This window comes from Oncorhynchus mykiss, chromosome 18 (genome assembly GCF_013265735.2).
Source record: "Oncorhynchus mykiss isolate Arlee chromosome 18, USDA_OmykA_1.1, whole genome shotgun sequence".
Classification (NCBI taxonomy): Eukaryota; Metazoa; Chordata; class Actinopteri; order Salmoniformes; family Salmonidae; genus Oncorhynchus; species Oncorhynchus mykiss.
The window spans coordinates 46375001-46391175 of NC_048582.1; the positions used below are offsets into that span (position 1 = coordinate 46375001).

Genomic DNA, 16175 nt, shown 5'->3' on the forward strand with positions numbered 1-16175 from the left:
GAGGGGTCTGAGTGTTGAGCTGAGAAAACCCTGCATGGCAGAGGGGTCTGAGTGTTGAGCTGAGAAAACCCTGCATGGCGGGAGGGTCTGAGTGTTGAGCTGAGAAAACCCTGCATGGTGGGAGGGTCTGAGTGTTGAGCTGAGAAAACCCTGCATGGCAGAGGGGTCTGAGTGTTGAGCTGAGAAAACCCTGCATGGCAGAGGGGTCTGAGTGTTGAGCTGAGAAAACCCTGCATGGTGGGAGGGTCTGAGTGTTGAGCTGAGAAAACCCTGCATGGCGGGAGGGTCTGAGTGTTGAGCTGAGAAAACCCTGCATGGTGGGATGGTCTGAGTGTTGAGCTGAGAAAACCCTGCATGGTGGGAGGGTCTGAGTGTTGAGCTGAGAAAACCCTGCATGGTGGGAGGGTCTGAGTGTTGAGCTGAGAAAACCCTGCATGGCAGAGGGGTCTGAGTGTTGAGCTGAGAAAACCCTGCATGGCAGAGGGGTCTGAGTGTTGAGCTAAGAAAACCCTGCATGGTAGGAGGGTCTGAGTGTTGAGCTGAGAAAACCCTGCATGGCAGAGGGGTCTGAGTGTTGAGCTAAGAAAACCCTGCATGGTAGGAGGGTCTGAGTGTTGAGCTGAGAAAACCCTGCATGGCGGGAGGGTCTGAGTATTGAGCTGAGACAGCCCTGAGTGTTGAGCTGCTCGTTTTCTCTAACTAGGTTCACAGCCCGATACCCTGAATCACACTGAATTGGTGGTCATATTAGGAATGAAGCAAAGGCAGTTTGTCAACAGCCTGCTTTCATGTAGCGATCATTTCTCTATCACTATACGGAGGTGGAGCTGTAGAGGTGGAGGAAGAGAAGGAGGCATTGATAATTCAAATGTAAATGCATTTTAGAGTGATTTCTGTCTGAGATTGATATAATGAACAGAGGCGAGGAGCGCCTGGTCTCCTGTTGTGAGGAAACTGACCAGGGTTGTTCTAGGCCTGCACAGTTCATTAAGGCTTTGCTTCAGAGCATTACAGAATAATGACATGAAGTTCCTGTTTCGGCATTTCTATTCATTTGGTCCTTAATTTCACTTAAAAGCCAGAAATAAAACTCATTATCTCTTTTGCAGAAAGAAAACAATATACTGTAATTTTCAATAAAGAGGAAATCAAAAAACAAACGCATTTTAACTTTTTTTTAAATGTCAACTTAAAGTCCGTTTTTTTTTCAGTTCTAAGAGTCCTGTTTGTCTGAAGGACAGAGAGAAATTAGTTAAATTCCCTCTGTGTTAATATGACATTCTTTTGACCACACAATGTCACATGGAGGCTTCAGGTAATCACTTAACCGACTGAAACTCTGAGTATGGTGCTTTTTCATCACAGTCTGTCAGTTGTCATAGAAATCTACAAAGAGTCACAAGCAGGGGGCAATTTGAGGGGAAAATAGCATCTACATCAAACACTGGGCTAACACAAGACTGTGACACATTGAAATGACAGCAGGTAGCCCTGGTATTCATCTGTAACCTGGTAAATCTAGCTACCCAAACCTACAGACCACTTATATTGTGTGTTTCTTACTCATGTTGTTTCTTTCTTAATATAATATACACATACTATAATGTTGTATCATGACTCTATTTTACATAGACTGTTTGACTGGGAAGTATTTCAGTATTAAGTTGAGACAGAAATATATATAGGATGCATAGGCTACGGTGTGTGTTCACTGCAAAGTTTGGGACATCGATTAAGACACTACCACATAAAACAAGTAGCAAAACAAATGGTTGTGTTTATTGAACTCTGCAGCACCCGTCTGTTCCAGCCAGTGGGGGTTAGAATGTGGAGTTAAGGCAGTTTGACTTCTTTTCCTTTATGTGGGGATTTGAAGAAGCCTTGTATGGTAATAATGTTTGGCTCGTGCTACATCACAGAAACATCGCATCAAATGTTTATCTCTTTTTCTTTAATGTCGAAATTCTCAAAAGCTCTGACATGCTTTACCCTCGCAAAAGTAGACTTGGACATTTTCTGCCTGAGGAAGTTTGTACAAAGACATAATGTCTTTCTTTTTGGGAGAAAAAAAAAATATATAACAAAAACAACATGAAGACAGAGTAAGGAGCAGGACAGAACACATTTAGAAGAATAATGTCCAAGCATTTGTCGCCGAACTCATGGTGTGTGACCATTATTGCCCAGGACAACATTGCCTCCTGTTTGGAAGAAATGTAATATCCTTAACCTTATGCATCTATCAACTAGTCTCAAGGAGTTTGGTGAAAATGGCACGGTATAGCCACAAATGCAACGTATGCATTCCCCACATAGTTTGCATGATCAATATTTAATGTGACCGCTATTAGACCTCTGATGCTTGATCTTCTTAATATCACATGGCAACATTTACCCTCTCTGCAATGTGACATTAGAGGATGTAGCAACCCCCCCCATCTCAACTCCTCATTGCTCATAGTCTGATGTGAAAGTCAAGCATAATCTTGCAAATCTCTTCCAGTTTACGCATTTTAAATGGGGGGATGGATGTGGTCTAAATAAGTGCGCTGCTTTTCTGAAGTGATTCCATGTCTAATAGAGGACTAGACATCTGGGAACTGGGCCAGGCCCCCTACTGTGTAGATCCGAGCTGTCACCGAAGCACACTGAGGCCTTGTAAAGCTGTAAATACAATTTTAATGACATCTCTGTCCTCTTTGATGGAGGAAGAACCACAGTCCCCATCAAACAAGACCTTTTTTCTTGGACTGAAGGATCCCGACAGGGCCAGTTGAAATGCATCTACCACTACAGTCACCACCGGTTCAGAGGAGAAGAGGGCACTCTTAGTGAACACTGTATTCTTGATACGTATTAACCAAACCACTGTGGAAATAGAACACCAAACTGCAGTTTAGGTTGTTTCAATAGAGGGGACAGCTGGGTATTATAGATGGGAAATATCCACACATTTAAGGCCCAGATGTTTTAAAATCCTTACAGCCATGAACATTGAGGGATTTCACTGACACATCAGAGAACTGTTGAAACCAATAAGGGGGTATTGACTCATCCACAGGATACTGAATATTGCCCTGAGGACAACCAGAGCATTGAGGAACAAAGACAGACTCTCTGTAAGGCCACATATTAATATTAATCTGGGCTCTCTTCAGAATGTGAGGAATCTGCTCCCTCCAGGGATGAGTTCAGGCTTAGAAGAGATTCCAGCTTACTGATACATCCGTTATCGTAGTCTTTCACTTCATTCTTGGAATCTAATACTGTCAACTAGGGGCAGCATGTAGCCTAGTGGTTACCGTGTTGGGCCAGTAACTGAAAGGTTGCTGGATCGAATCCCTGAGCTGACAAGGTAAAAATCCGTTGTTCTGCCCCAAATAAGAATTTGTTCCTAACTGACTTCAAGATGCAATGGAAAGTGAAATCTGGAGACAACTTGTTTTCAATTTTTTCACATCACTACCATGTATACAAAAGACCCACATATTACACAAGTTACACCCTGATGTCTAATTTTTATTTTACCTTTATTTAACTAGGCAAGTCAGTTAAAGAACAAATTCTTATTTTCAATGACAGCCTAGGAACAGAACTGCCTGTTCAGGGGCAGAACGACAGACCTTGTCAGCTCAGGGGTTTGAACTTGCAACCTTCCGGTTAGTAGTCCAACGCTCTAACCACTAGGCTACCCTGCCACCCCATATCATGCTAAGCCAGTAGGGCTGATGACAATAATTGGCCAGCCAAATGACCGTGCTCATTGTAATAACTATTTGAATAGCAAAAAAATATATATATTGTTTGTTTTTTATTATAATTGTTTTACGCATATTTTCTCCTCTCCTCTGCTTCTGACTGTGCTGAATAGACAGTAGCGGTACATGGTTATAAATCACTGGGGAAGCCAAGCCAGGGAAAAAAAGCCATATTACAACCTATGTGTTGTGATGATTGCGTTGTTTTCGCTCTATAACCTGTTAGTTCATATGTCTTACCACTGTGATATAAAGGCTTAAGGCCGAGACAGTAAGAAGACACGGCGTGCAGAATACATTCAACCACGGTGTGTTTCATCACAAGACCAGAGAACAACATCTGTCTGGTGAAGTCCACAAAGCATATTGCATGTGATAAACAGGTACATGACCTACAGCATGGTCAAGCAAGTTATTCATGTTTCTGGCATTTTTCGGACTACTAAACAACTATTGATTTAGAACACCAGAGAGTTATTGAGAGAAAACAGGAGCTGCCTCCACTATTCCAGCACCGTTTCAACTTCAACTTTTCATCATCATCAAATCACCTCTGCTTAGTGCAACTAAAAGATACCAAAAACCATTTATTTCCAATCAACATAAGCTAAATATAATGTGGCTGTCCATGGTACTGATTTCTCTCTGTGTGTGAGTGTCTGTGTGTGCATATGTAGAAAAACATGTTGACTCACCCTACTTAGAAAACTGCCAATGCCATCCTCCTCTCTTTCATGTTGCCGAACTGGTCTATCACTCTTTCATACAGTGCACACTTTTAGTATTTGTTGTCATAGGCTACCTTGATAAAATGCTTGCTGCTAGCCTAACTTCCTCTCATGGGCATTAGCCAGCTAGTTAGCCTTCTACATCTAGCTACATATTGAACTTCCATCCTCTCAAGCCAGAGGGACAATTTATGAATTTATGGTTGGGATCAGAATTGACATTAAAATCGTAGATGTAATCATTGAGCATTACGGATGATTAAGTGAAGCTACAAGTCCAAATCCTTATCTCCACCCATGACTAATTTAGGAAATGGCCCATTTGAGCTAGCTTGCTAGCCACTGGAGGACAACAACACAATGTTTTTTTCTGTCAATGACGTTTGGCTTTTGATGTGATATGACTGGAAAAGCTCATTGTTCTAGCTGTGTTAATGGTGTGAAGCTAAGTTAGTTGAAGAAAAGCAGGCCCAAACCATGATGCTGCCACCACCATGTTTGACAGTGGGGATGGTGTGTTCAGGGTGATGAGCTGTGTTGCTTTTACGCCAAACATAACGTTTTGCATTGTTGCATAAAAAGTTCAATTTTGGTTTCATCTGACCAGAGCACCTTCTTCCACATGTTTGGTGTGTCTCCCAGGTGGCTTGTGGCAAACTTTAAACAACACTTTTTATGGATATCTTTAAGAAATGGCTTTCTTCTTGCCACTCTTCCATAAAGGCCAGATTTGTGCAATATACGACTGATTGTTGTCCTATGGACAGAGTCTCCCACCTCAGCTGTAGATCTCTGCAGTTCATCCAGAGTGATCATGGGCCTCTTGGCTGCATCTCTGATCAGTCTTCTCCTTGTATGAGCTGAAAGTTTAGAGGGACGGCCAGGTCTTGGTAGATTTGCAGTGGTCTGATACTCCTTCCATTTCAATATTATCGCTTGCACAGTGCTGCTTGGGATGTTTAAAGCTTGGGAAATATTTTTGTATCCAAATCCGGCTTTAAACTTCTTCACAACAGTATCTCGGACCTGCCTGGTGTGTTCCTTGTTCTTCATGATGCTCTTTGCGCTTTTAACGGACCTCTGAGACAATCACAGTGCAGGTGCATTTATACGGAGACTTGATTATACACAGGTGGATTGTATTTATCATCATTAGTCATTTAGGTCAACATTGGATCATTCAGAGATCCTCACTGAACTTCTGGAGAGAGTTTGCTGCACTGAAAGTAAAGGGGCTGAATAATTTTGCACGCCCAATTTTTCAGTTTTTGATTTGTTAAAAAAGTTTGAAATATCCAATAAATGTCGTTCCACTTCATGATTGTGTCCCACTTGTTGTTGATTCTTCACAAAAAAATACAGTTTTATATCTTTATGTTTGAAGCCTGAAATGTGGCAAAAGGTCGCAAAGTTCAAGGGGGCCGAATACTTTCGCAAGGCACTGTATGTGCTGTGATTTGTTGGTTCAACTCAACTGACACTACAAAAAATACATACCATTTCATGAGCCACATCAGTTAACATAATTTGAATTAACATTATACGTACATTAACATGGAAATTATTGCATCACAATACCAGGCAGCCATTGTGAGTGTACCAATTAGTTTACCAGTCAAATTACCAGGGTTAGAAGTTCCAAGCCTGTTCTATTCATCCTAGTGTTATGTGTGCTTCTGCTGCCTTGTGGTCATTCCCCCAATTTTTTAAAAATACAATAATATTGATGGTTATTTGAATTTCATGACGGTCTTCATCCATAACCGTTGGTTACACGGTTATACAGTAATTGTAATTGTAGCCCTAGTAGGTAGTATATGTCCATAGATAACGTGTGTGTTTCTGTTGAAGTCCTCCCTCCACTACCCCAGTTAAAGTGTCCACTGACCAATGCTAGCCTGAAGGCTTCGGTTCTGCCCTTGGTCCCCTCCCTACCTGGCCCTGCCTGCCCCCCCCCCCCCCTCCCCCTACAGTACCATGTTATTGGCTCCTGAACACAGATGTTATCCATCTCATTGATCCTTCAAGGTTACATCTTCAAATACATCAAAGGCTACCTTCTAAACAGGAGGAACCATCAAGCCCAATATTTTACATAACCTACAGATATACTTGCCTCCCTAATTATACATTTCCATGAGGTAAAACATGAAAGCTATTCAAATGTCTGGGAAAGTCACATTTAATCTACCCACTATTATATTGCAAAATATTACAAACCAGACAGAGAGCTTCTTCCAATGGGCACGATGAATGACTATGATATGATTACAACCATATCCAGGTAAATTACAGCATTGCCAAAAGAGCCTATTTCACAGTTGACTGAGAAAGCAAAAAGGTGTGAGTCTGAGCGACAACAAACCAAACTGGCACCCGTAAATGATATTATTTCAGTTCGGCAAACTCCTGTGAGAAAATGGACAAACATCTTTTGATCCTTTGATCACTTTTTTTGTCTTAATCATTTATAGTCATTGATTCTTATCTTGCTTTTATCTTTCTCCCTGTAGAAATTGAAAAATTACAAAAAGATGAAGGAAAAGAAGAAAAAGAAGAGGAGAAGTTCATCGATGTCGTCATCAACAAGAACATGAAGCTGGGCCAGAAAGTGTTAATACCCGTCAGACAGTTTCCCAAAGTAAGTACTGCTGGATTTGGCTACATATTTTCAGATCAAACTGTGCAACTGCAAACAAAGAATGGTTTCTATTCAGTTATTCAGTTAGCCGTTTTCTTCTCCAAACATCTATTTTTACGTTTTTGTAACATTAGAGAACCCCTCCCATTCTTCTGTTAGATGACGTCCCGTCAGCTCGATGACCTTGGTCAATGCCGTGTGTTCACATCTCCATGAGCTTGTCACTCTTTCCATATGCTTTCTGTTTGATCCTGAGACAATGACTCACTACGGATGCATGTTTGAGGATGCTATTTCCTGCAGAGATGTCTAGGTTTAAATTGTTCTTGGTCTTTTCATTTCTGGCTAATTGCTTTTGACACCTTGCATGTTTTCTTTGAAAAGACAAACTGGGGGGAAAAAATATACATGTCTATTGAGGACAAAGCAGATATACAGTGGGGAAAAAAGTATTTAGTCAGCCACCAATTGTGCAAGTTCTCCCACTTAAAAAGATGAGAGAGGCCTTTTCATCATAGGTACACTTCAACTATGAGAGACAAAATGAGGAAAAAAAATCCAGAAAATCACATTGTAGGATTTTTAATGAATTTATTTGCAAATTATGTTGGAAAATAAGTATTTGGTCACCTACAAACAAGCAAGATTTCTGGCTCTCACAGACCTGTAACTTCTTCTTTAAGAGGCTCCTCTGTCCTCCACTCGTTACCTGTATTAATGGCACCTGTTTGAACTTGTTATCAGTATAAAAGACACCTGTCCACAACCTCAAGCAGTCACACTCCAAACTCCACTATGGCCAAGACCAAAGAGCTGTCAAAGGACACCAGAAACAAAATTGTAGACCTGCACCAGGCTGGGAAGACTGAATCTGCAATAGGTAAGCAGCTTGGTTTGAAGAAAGCAACTGTGGAAGCAATTATTAGGAAGTGGAAGACATACAAGACCACTGATAATCTCCCTCGATCTGGGGCTCCACGCAAGATCTCACCCCGTGGGGTCAAAATGATCACAAGAACGGTGAGCAAAAATCCCAAAACCACACGGGGGGACCTAGTGAATGAACGGCAGAGAGCTGGGACCAAAGTAACAAAGCCTACCATCAGTAACACACTACGCCGCCAGGGACTCAAATCCTGCAGTGCCAGACGTGTCCCCCTGCTTAAGCCAGTACATGTCCAGGCCTGTCTGAAGTTTGCTAGAGAGCATTTGGATGATCCAGAAGAAGATTGGGAGAATGTCATGTGGTCAGATGAAACCAAAATATAACTTTTTGGTAAAAACTCAACTCGTCGTGTTTGGAGGACAAAGAATGCTGAGTTGCATCCAAAGAACAACATACCTACTGTGAAGCATGGGGGTGGAAACATCATGCTTTGGGGCTGTTTTTATGCAAAGGGACCAGGACGACTGATCCGTGTAAAGGAAAGAATGAATGGGGCCATGTATCGTGAGATTTTGAGTGAAAACCTCCTTCCATCAGCAAGGGCATTGAAGATTAAATGTGTCTGGGTCTTTCAGCATGACAATGATCCCAAACACACCGCCCAGGCAACAAAGGAGTGGCTTTGTAAGAAGCATTTCAAGGTCCTGGAGTGGCCTAGCCAGTCTCCAGATCTCAACCCCATAGAAAATCTTTCGAGGGAGTTGAAAGCCTGTGTTGCCCAGCAACAGCCCCAAAACATCACTGCTCTAGAGGAGATCTGCTTGGAGGAATGAGTCAAAATACCAGCAACAGTGTGTGAAAACCTTGTGAAGACTTACAGAAAACGTTTGACCTCTGTCATTGCCAACAAATGGTATATAACAAAGTATTGAGAAACCTTTGTTATTGACCAAATACTTATTTTCCACCATAATTTGCACATAAATTCATTAAAAAAGTTTTTTCTGGAATTATTTTTCTCATTTTGTCTGTCATAGTTGAAGTGTACCTATGATGAAAATTACTGTCCTCTCTCATCTTTTCAAGTGGGAGAACTTGCACAATTGGTGGCTAACTAAATACTTTTTTGCCCCACTGTATAACAATAGGCAATACAGAGTGAAAGGAAAGAGAGAGGGAGAGAAAGAGAGAGAGAGAGCACCTGCGCTTTCCTTTTTTTTTCTCGCTCCAGCAAATAGAAACAGAGCATCTCACAGAGCCTCACACCTCTCAGAGTAACCTCCATGTGAAGATGAAACAGCCCATGCTGTTTGAGTGAGAATGCTATGCTCCTCTAGCCATGTGATGAGAGCCCCTCAGCCCTCCGCTCTGAGACAAAGCTCCCAGCATAAGTATCAGCCTTTAATGGCGCCACACGGCAGCTACATGACAGCCGGCTCCCACAGGGACCATAGCAGGGAGGCTAGTAGGGTGGCGGAGAGGCTAGCGTAAACATGAGATGCCTCACTCAGGTGATGATGATGTCTTCACTCAGGCTTTCACCTCAGTCCTCTCTGAGAGTGGCTGTAGATGAATGACCTGGCTTTCAGAGGACAGAAAGCTGCAGAAGGTTCAACAATCTGTGTTGACACACTATTCCCTATTTAGTGCACTACTTTTGTTGGTGCAAGATCTACGTCTTCTAGATAACCTGGTGAGAGCTACATTTTGTCCCTTTCTAAAACAATTACAATGACATGTGTAATAAAGGGAGATGTAATGTCATCCATAAAAACGTCTATGTCACATAGGTGTGCAGCTAAACACATTTGCTTGGACAGCTTTGATAAGTGGGGCCGCTAATACGCTGTTTAGAGCCTCAACAAGCCACCGAAGGAAGAAATATTAAATTTGTTCAATCTGACAGGTAGCAATGGACTAGAGTGATCGCCCTGACTCCAATGGGTTTTCTCCCTGAACAACAGGCATCACCTTTTGGTTTTCGCCACTGAAGTGGCTCGCTGCGTTTTCCAAAAGCGACCGTTTAGACTCATGTTCAGAGGGCTTAAATCCATCTTCGAAAACACAGCTTTTCTATCAATAGTATGAAACCAGCAAGGACACCATAGGGAAGGTTCCAGATGTTAGGTTTTCTAGGAACAATTTAATTATACTTTAGCTATGAAATTAAAGACCTAACACTCTTAAATTGGGCCGCTGGTTAATAACTAGGTTAACCTGGATTATCATATTCACACAGCAGCACAGTTCATTGTCAGCCTAGCGGGTACTCCTGCAATGATGGAGAATGGGTTATGCATGTACAATGGTTCCTCACTTAGAAGTTTTGAGATTATGCTGTGACTGTTCGTGGTAGATGCTGGCAAATTTTGGTAAATTGCGTCATTCTGTCATTGCACCACACTATCACAAGGGGGAGTTAGAACTGTGGCACAAATTGACTATCTTTTCATAAATGAATGGAGGTTTGAATGGTTCAGTCCAAGAGTCTCTCTTCTCTGGGGCTAGAGTCCTGCATCAGGCAAAAATAATGCTAGCAAGAAGTCCCGGAGTTGAGAGAGAACTTGGGTAAATACAATTGCGCCTAACACTTGACATGTGGACTGACAATGTTTGAAAAATAGGCGCAGTGGGCATTTGTTTTCTTTCCCTTGAAAAACAGAAAATAAATATTCTAAATAACAAACTGGCTGTTTAATACCACAGTGTGAAAGAGTGATATCCCCTCCAAAGTATATATAGTGCATTCAGAAAGTTTTCAGACCCCTTGACTTTTCCCATGTTTTGTCACGTTACAGCCTGGTTCTAAAGCCTTATTGATAAAATATATATATATAAAATCCTCATCAATCTACACACAATACCCCATAATGATCAATTGAAAACAGTTTTTATATAAAAATAAAAATAACAAGTCCGGGCTCTGGCTGGGCCACTCAAGGACATTCAAAGACTGTCCTGAAGCCACTCCTGTGTTGTCTTGGCTGTGTGCTTAGGGTCGTTGTCCTGTTGGAAGGTTAACCTTCACCCCAGTTTGATGTCCTGAGAGCAAGTTTTCATGAAGGATCTCTCTGTACTTTGCTCTGTTCATATTTCCCTCAATCCTGACTAGTCTCCCAGTCTCTGCCGCTGAAAAACACCCGCACAGCATAAAACCTGCCACCACCATGCTTCGCCATAGGGATGGTGCCAGGTTTCCTCCAGACATGATGCTTGGAATTCAGGCCAAAGAGTTCAATCTTGGTTTAATCAGACCAGAGCATCTTGTTTTCTTGGTCTGAGAGTCCTTTAGGGGCTTTTTGGCAAACTCCAAGTGGGCTGTCGTGCCTTTTACTGAGGAGTGGCTTCTGTCTGGCACTCTACCATAAAGGCCTGATTAGTGGCCTTTATGGCCATTATTATCCAAGATGGCGTAGCAGTCAGACGTATTTGTCCTTCGTCTTCTTCTAAACCCTTACTTCAAAATACTCTCCTGCAACCCGCCTCACCCAATGTGGTGTGGACCTGCTTTTCTCTAACGTATTTTTCTTTGCCTCTTACTGGAATCTCTCCAACATAAACTAGCCAGCTAACTAGCCAGCTAACGGTCATCAGCTAACCTCTAGCTCGGAAAGCTCTCGCCAGTTTGTACAACGGGATTCAACCAGAGCATACCGAACCTATTTTTCTCTCCATATCCACGGATTCCTATCGCAAGCTCTGAACCTTCCGACCTTCGCAGCTAACGTCCCCTGAATGCTAGCTGTCTAGAGAACAACGGACTGTTGGCTTACGAGGCCCATCGAATACATTCCGAAGCCACTAGCTAGCAGTCAGCTGTCCTTTGCTAACGGTCATCAGCTACCTTTATCTCGGACAACTCTCGCCAGTCTGTACAGCGTGACTCAAACCAGAGCTAGTCAGACTTATTCTTCTCGATATCTCCGGATTCCTACCGCAAGCTCTGAACCTATTTCTTTCCATTTTTATTATATGTTTTTATTATTTTTTTCCACCTAGAATTATGGCAGCTAACGACTCCTGAACGCAAAGCCGCTAATCTGCGGCCTGCTAGCTATCTAAAGCACATTGGACTGCTGGCTTAAGAGGCCCTTCGGACATATTTCTTCGGCCACTATGCATATTTTGCCAATTGGCCTGGTTTACCACACGGAGCCCCGCTGATCCGTACGCTGATGTAACTGCACAAGGGGGCCACAACAGACTTCCCTCCATCGCGTCATCCCTCTAAGGCCTTTCTGTTAGCCTGCTAGCCCCGTGCCGCTAGCTGCCTGAAGCCACGCACTGGACTTTATGATCACCCGGCTACGCATGCCTTTCTCTAACGTCACCATGCCGTGTCGATTGCTGTTCTGGTTTGTAACTATTGTTTTATTTCACTGTAGAGCCTCTAGCACTGCTCAACACACCTCGGCTAACAATTTAGATCCACCCCCCACACACGCAGTAACATCACCTGGTTGAAATGCTATTTCTAGAGACAATATAGAGACAATATCTCTTTCATTATCACTATATGCACAGGTTTACCCCCACTGTATTCACATCCTACTATACCTTTGTCTGTACATTATGCCTTGAATATATTCTACCGTGCCCATAAATCTGCTCCTTTTACTCTCTGTTCTGAACGTACTAGGCGTCCAGTTTTGTTAGCCTTTAGCCATACCCTTATCCTACTCCTCCTCTGTTCCTCTGGTGATGTAGAGGTTAATCCAGGCCCTGAAGTGTCTACCTCCACTCCCATCCCCCAGGCTCTCTCATTTGTTGACTTCTGCAACCGTAAAAGCCTGAGACTTCTGCAACCGTAAAAGCCTTGGTTTCATGCATGTTAACATTAGAAGCCTCCTCCCTAAGTTTGTTTTATTCACTGCCCTAGCACACTCCACCAATCCGGATGTCCTAACCATGTCTGAATCCTGGCTTAGGAAGACAACCAAAAACCTTGAAATTTCCATTCCTAACTATAACATTTTCCGCCAAGATAGAACTGCCAAAGGGAGCAGGGTTGCAAATTACTGCAAAGATAACCTGCAGAGTTCTGTCTTACTATCCAGGTCTGTACCCAAACAATTTGAGCTTCTACTTCTAAAAATTAACCTTTCCAGAAACAAGTCTCTCACCGTTGCCGCTTGCTATAGACCACCCTCTGCCCCCAGCTGTACCCTCGACACCATATGTGATTTAATTTCCCCATATCTATCTTCTGAGCTCGTGCTGCTAGGTGACCTAAACTGGGACATGCTTAACACCCCGGCCATCCTACAATCTAAGCTTGATGCCCTCAATCTCACACAACTTATCAATGAACCTACCAGATATAACCACAAATCTGTAAACACGGGCACCCTCATAGATATCATCCTAACTAACTCACCCTCCAAATACACCTCTGCTGCTTTCAACCAAGATCTCAGCGATCACTGCCTCATTGCCTGCATCCGTAATGGGTCTGCAAGCAAACGACCACCCCTCATCACTGTCAAACGCTCCCTAAAACACTTCTGCGAGCAGGCCTTTCTAATCGACCTGGCCGGGGTATCCTGGAACGACATTGACCTCATCCCGACAGTAGAGGATGCGTGGTTATTCTTTAAAAGTGCCTTCCTCACCATCTTAAATAGGCATACCCCATTCAAAAAATGTAGAACCAGGAATAGATATAGCCCTTGGTTCACTCCAGACCTGTCTGCCCTTGAGGAAAGCTAAGGCTAGCTTTTTCAAGCAAAAATGTTCAACCTGCAGTACAAACTCAAAAAAGTTCTGGGACCCTGTAAAATCCATGGAGAATAAGAGCACCTCATCCCAGCTACCCACTGCTCTGAGGCTAGGAAACACTGTTACAACCGACAAATCCACTATAATTGAGAATTTCAATAAGCATTTCTCTACGGCTGGCCATGCTTTCCACCTGGCTACCCCTACCCCGGTCAACTGCCCGTCACCCACCACAGAAACCTGCCCAAGCCCCCACCATTTCTCCTTCACCCATATCCAGATAGCTGATGTTCTGAAAGAGCTGCAAAATCTGGACCCCTACAAATCAGCTGGGCTAGACAATCTGGATCCTCTCTTTCTTAAATTATCTGCCGAAATTATTGCAACCCCTATTACTAGCCTGTTCAACCTCTCTTTCGTATCGTCTGAGATTCCCAAAGATTAGAAAGCTGCCACGGTCAACCCCCTCTTCAAAGGTGGAGACACTCTAGACCCAAACTGCTACAGACCTATATATATCCTACCCTGCATCTCTAATATCTTCGAATGCCAAGTTAACAAACAGATTACTGACCATTTTGAATCACAACGTACCTTCTCCGCTATGCAATCTGGTTTCCGAGCTGGTCATGGGTGCACCTCAGCCACGCTCAAGGTCCTAAGCGATATCATAACCGCCATCGATAAGATACATTACTGTGCAGCTGTATTCATTGACCTGGCCAAGGCTTTTGACTCTGTCAATCACCACATTCTTATTGGCAGACTCAACAGCCTTGGTTTCTCAAATGATTTTCTCGCCTGGTTCACCAACTACTTCTCTGATAGAGCTCAGTGTGTCAAATCGGAGGGCCTGTTGTCCGGACCTCTTGCAGTCTCTATAGGGGTGCCACAGGGTTCAATTCTCGGGCCGACTCTCTTCTCTGTATACATCAATGATGTCGCTCTTGCTGCTGGTGATTCTCTAATAATCCACCTCTACGCAGATGACACCATTCTGTATACTTCTGGTCCTTCTTTGGACACTGTGTTAACTAACCTCCAGACGAGCTTCCATGCCATACAACTCTCCTTCCGTGGCCTCCAACTGTTCTTAAACGCAAATAAAACTAAATGCATGCTATTCAAACGATCATTGCTCGCACCTACCCGCCCATCCAGCATCACTACTCTGGATGGCTCTGACTTATACGTGGAATACGTGGATAACTACAAATACCTAGGTGTCTGGCTAGACTGTAAACTCTCCTTCCAGACTCATTAAGCATCTCCAATCAAAAATTAAATCTAGAATCGGCTTCCTCTTTCGCAACAAAGCTTCCTTCACTCATGCTGCCAAACATACCCTCGTAAAACTGACCATCCTACCGATCTTTGACTTCGGCGATGTCATCTATAAAATAGCCTCCAACACTCTACTCAGCAAACTGGATGTAGTCTATCACAGTGCCATCTGTTTTGTTACCAAAGCCCCATATACTACCCACCACTGTGACCTGTACACTCTCGTTGGCTGGCCCTCGCTTCATACTCGTCGCCAAACCCACTGGCTACAGGTTATCTACAAGTGTCTGCTAGGTAAAGCCCCGCCCTATCTCAGCTCGCTGGTCACCATAGCAGCACCCACTCGTAGCACAAGCTCCAGCAGGTATATCTCACTGGTCACACCCAAAGCCAATTCCTCCTTTGGTCGCCTTTCCTTCCAGTTCTCTGCTGCCACTGACTGGAACAAACTGCAAAAATCACTGAAGCTGGAGATTCCCATCTCCCTCACTAGCTTTAAGAACCAGCTGTCAGAGCAGCTCACAGATCACTGCACCTGTTCATAGCCCATCTGTCTACAGCCCATCTGTCTACCTCATTCCCATACTGTATTTATTTATTTGACTCCTTTTGCACCACAGTATCTCTACTTGCACATCCATCTTTTTCAAATCTACCATTCCAGTGTTTAATTGTCATATTGTAATTACTTCGCCACCATGGCATATTTATTGCCTTAACTCCCTTATTTGACCTTATTTGCACTCACTGTCTATAGACTTTGTTTTCTTTTTTTTTCTACTGTATTATTGACTGTATGTTTTGTTTATTCCATGTGTAACTCTGTGTTGTTGTATATGTCGAATTCCTAAGCTTTATCTTGGCCAGGTCGCAGTTGCAAATGAGAACTTGTTCTCAACTATCTTACCTGGTTAAATAAAGGTGAAATAAAACTAAATAAAAAGTGGAGTGCTGCAGAGTTGGTTGTCCTTCTGGAAGGTTCTCCCATCTCCACAGAGGAACTATTGAGCTCTGTCAGAGTGACCATCGGGTTCTTTGTCAACTCTCTGACCAAGGCCCATACCTGATTGCTTAGTTTGGACAGGCGGCCAGCTCTAGGAAGAGCCTTGGTTGTTCCAAACTTCTCCCATTTATGAATGATGTAGGCCACTGTGTTCTTG

General features: G+C 43.1%; 1 protein-coding gene across 2 annotated transcripts in view; it reads left to right on the plus strand.

The window, feature by feature from the left end:
* khdrbs3 (KH domain containing, RNA binding, signal transduction associated 3) overlaps positions 1 to 16175 on the plus strand; it is a 143353-nt gene that overhangs the window by 73788 nt on the left and 53390 nt on the right. For both annotated transcript variants that reach the window (XM_036952942.1, XM_021572248.2), the window contains exon 2: positions 7000 to 7127. In XM_036952942.1, the coding sequence (XP_036808837.1) occupies positions 7000 to 7127 (128 nt within the window). The remainder of the gene's footprint in view (positions 1 to 6999; positions 7128 to 16175) is intronic.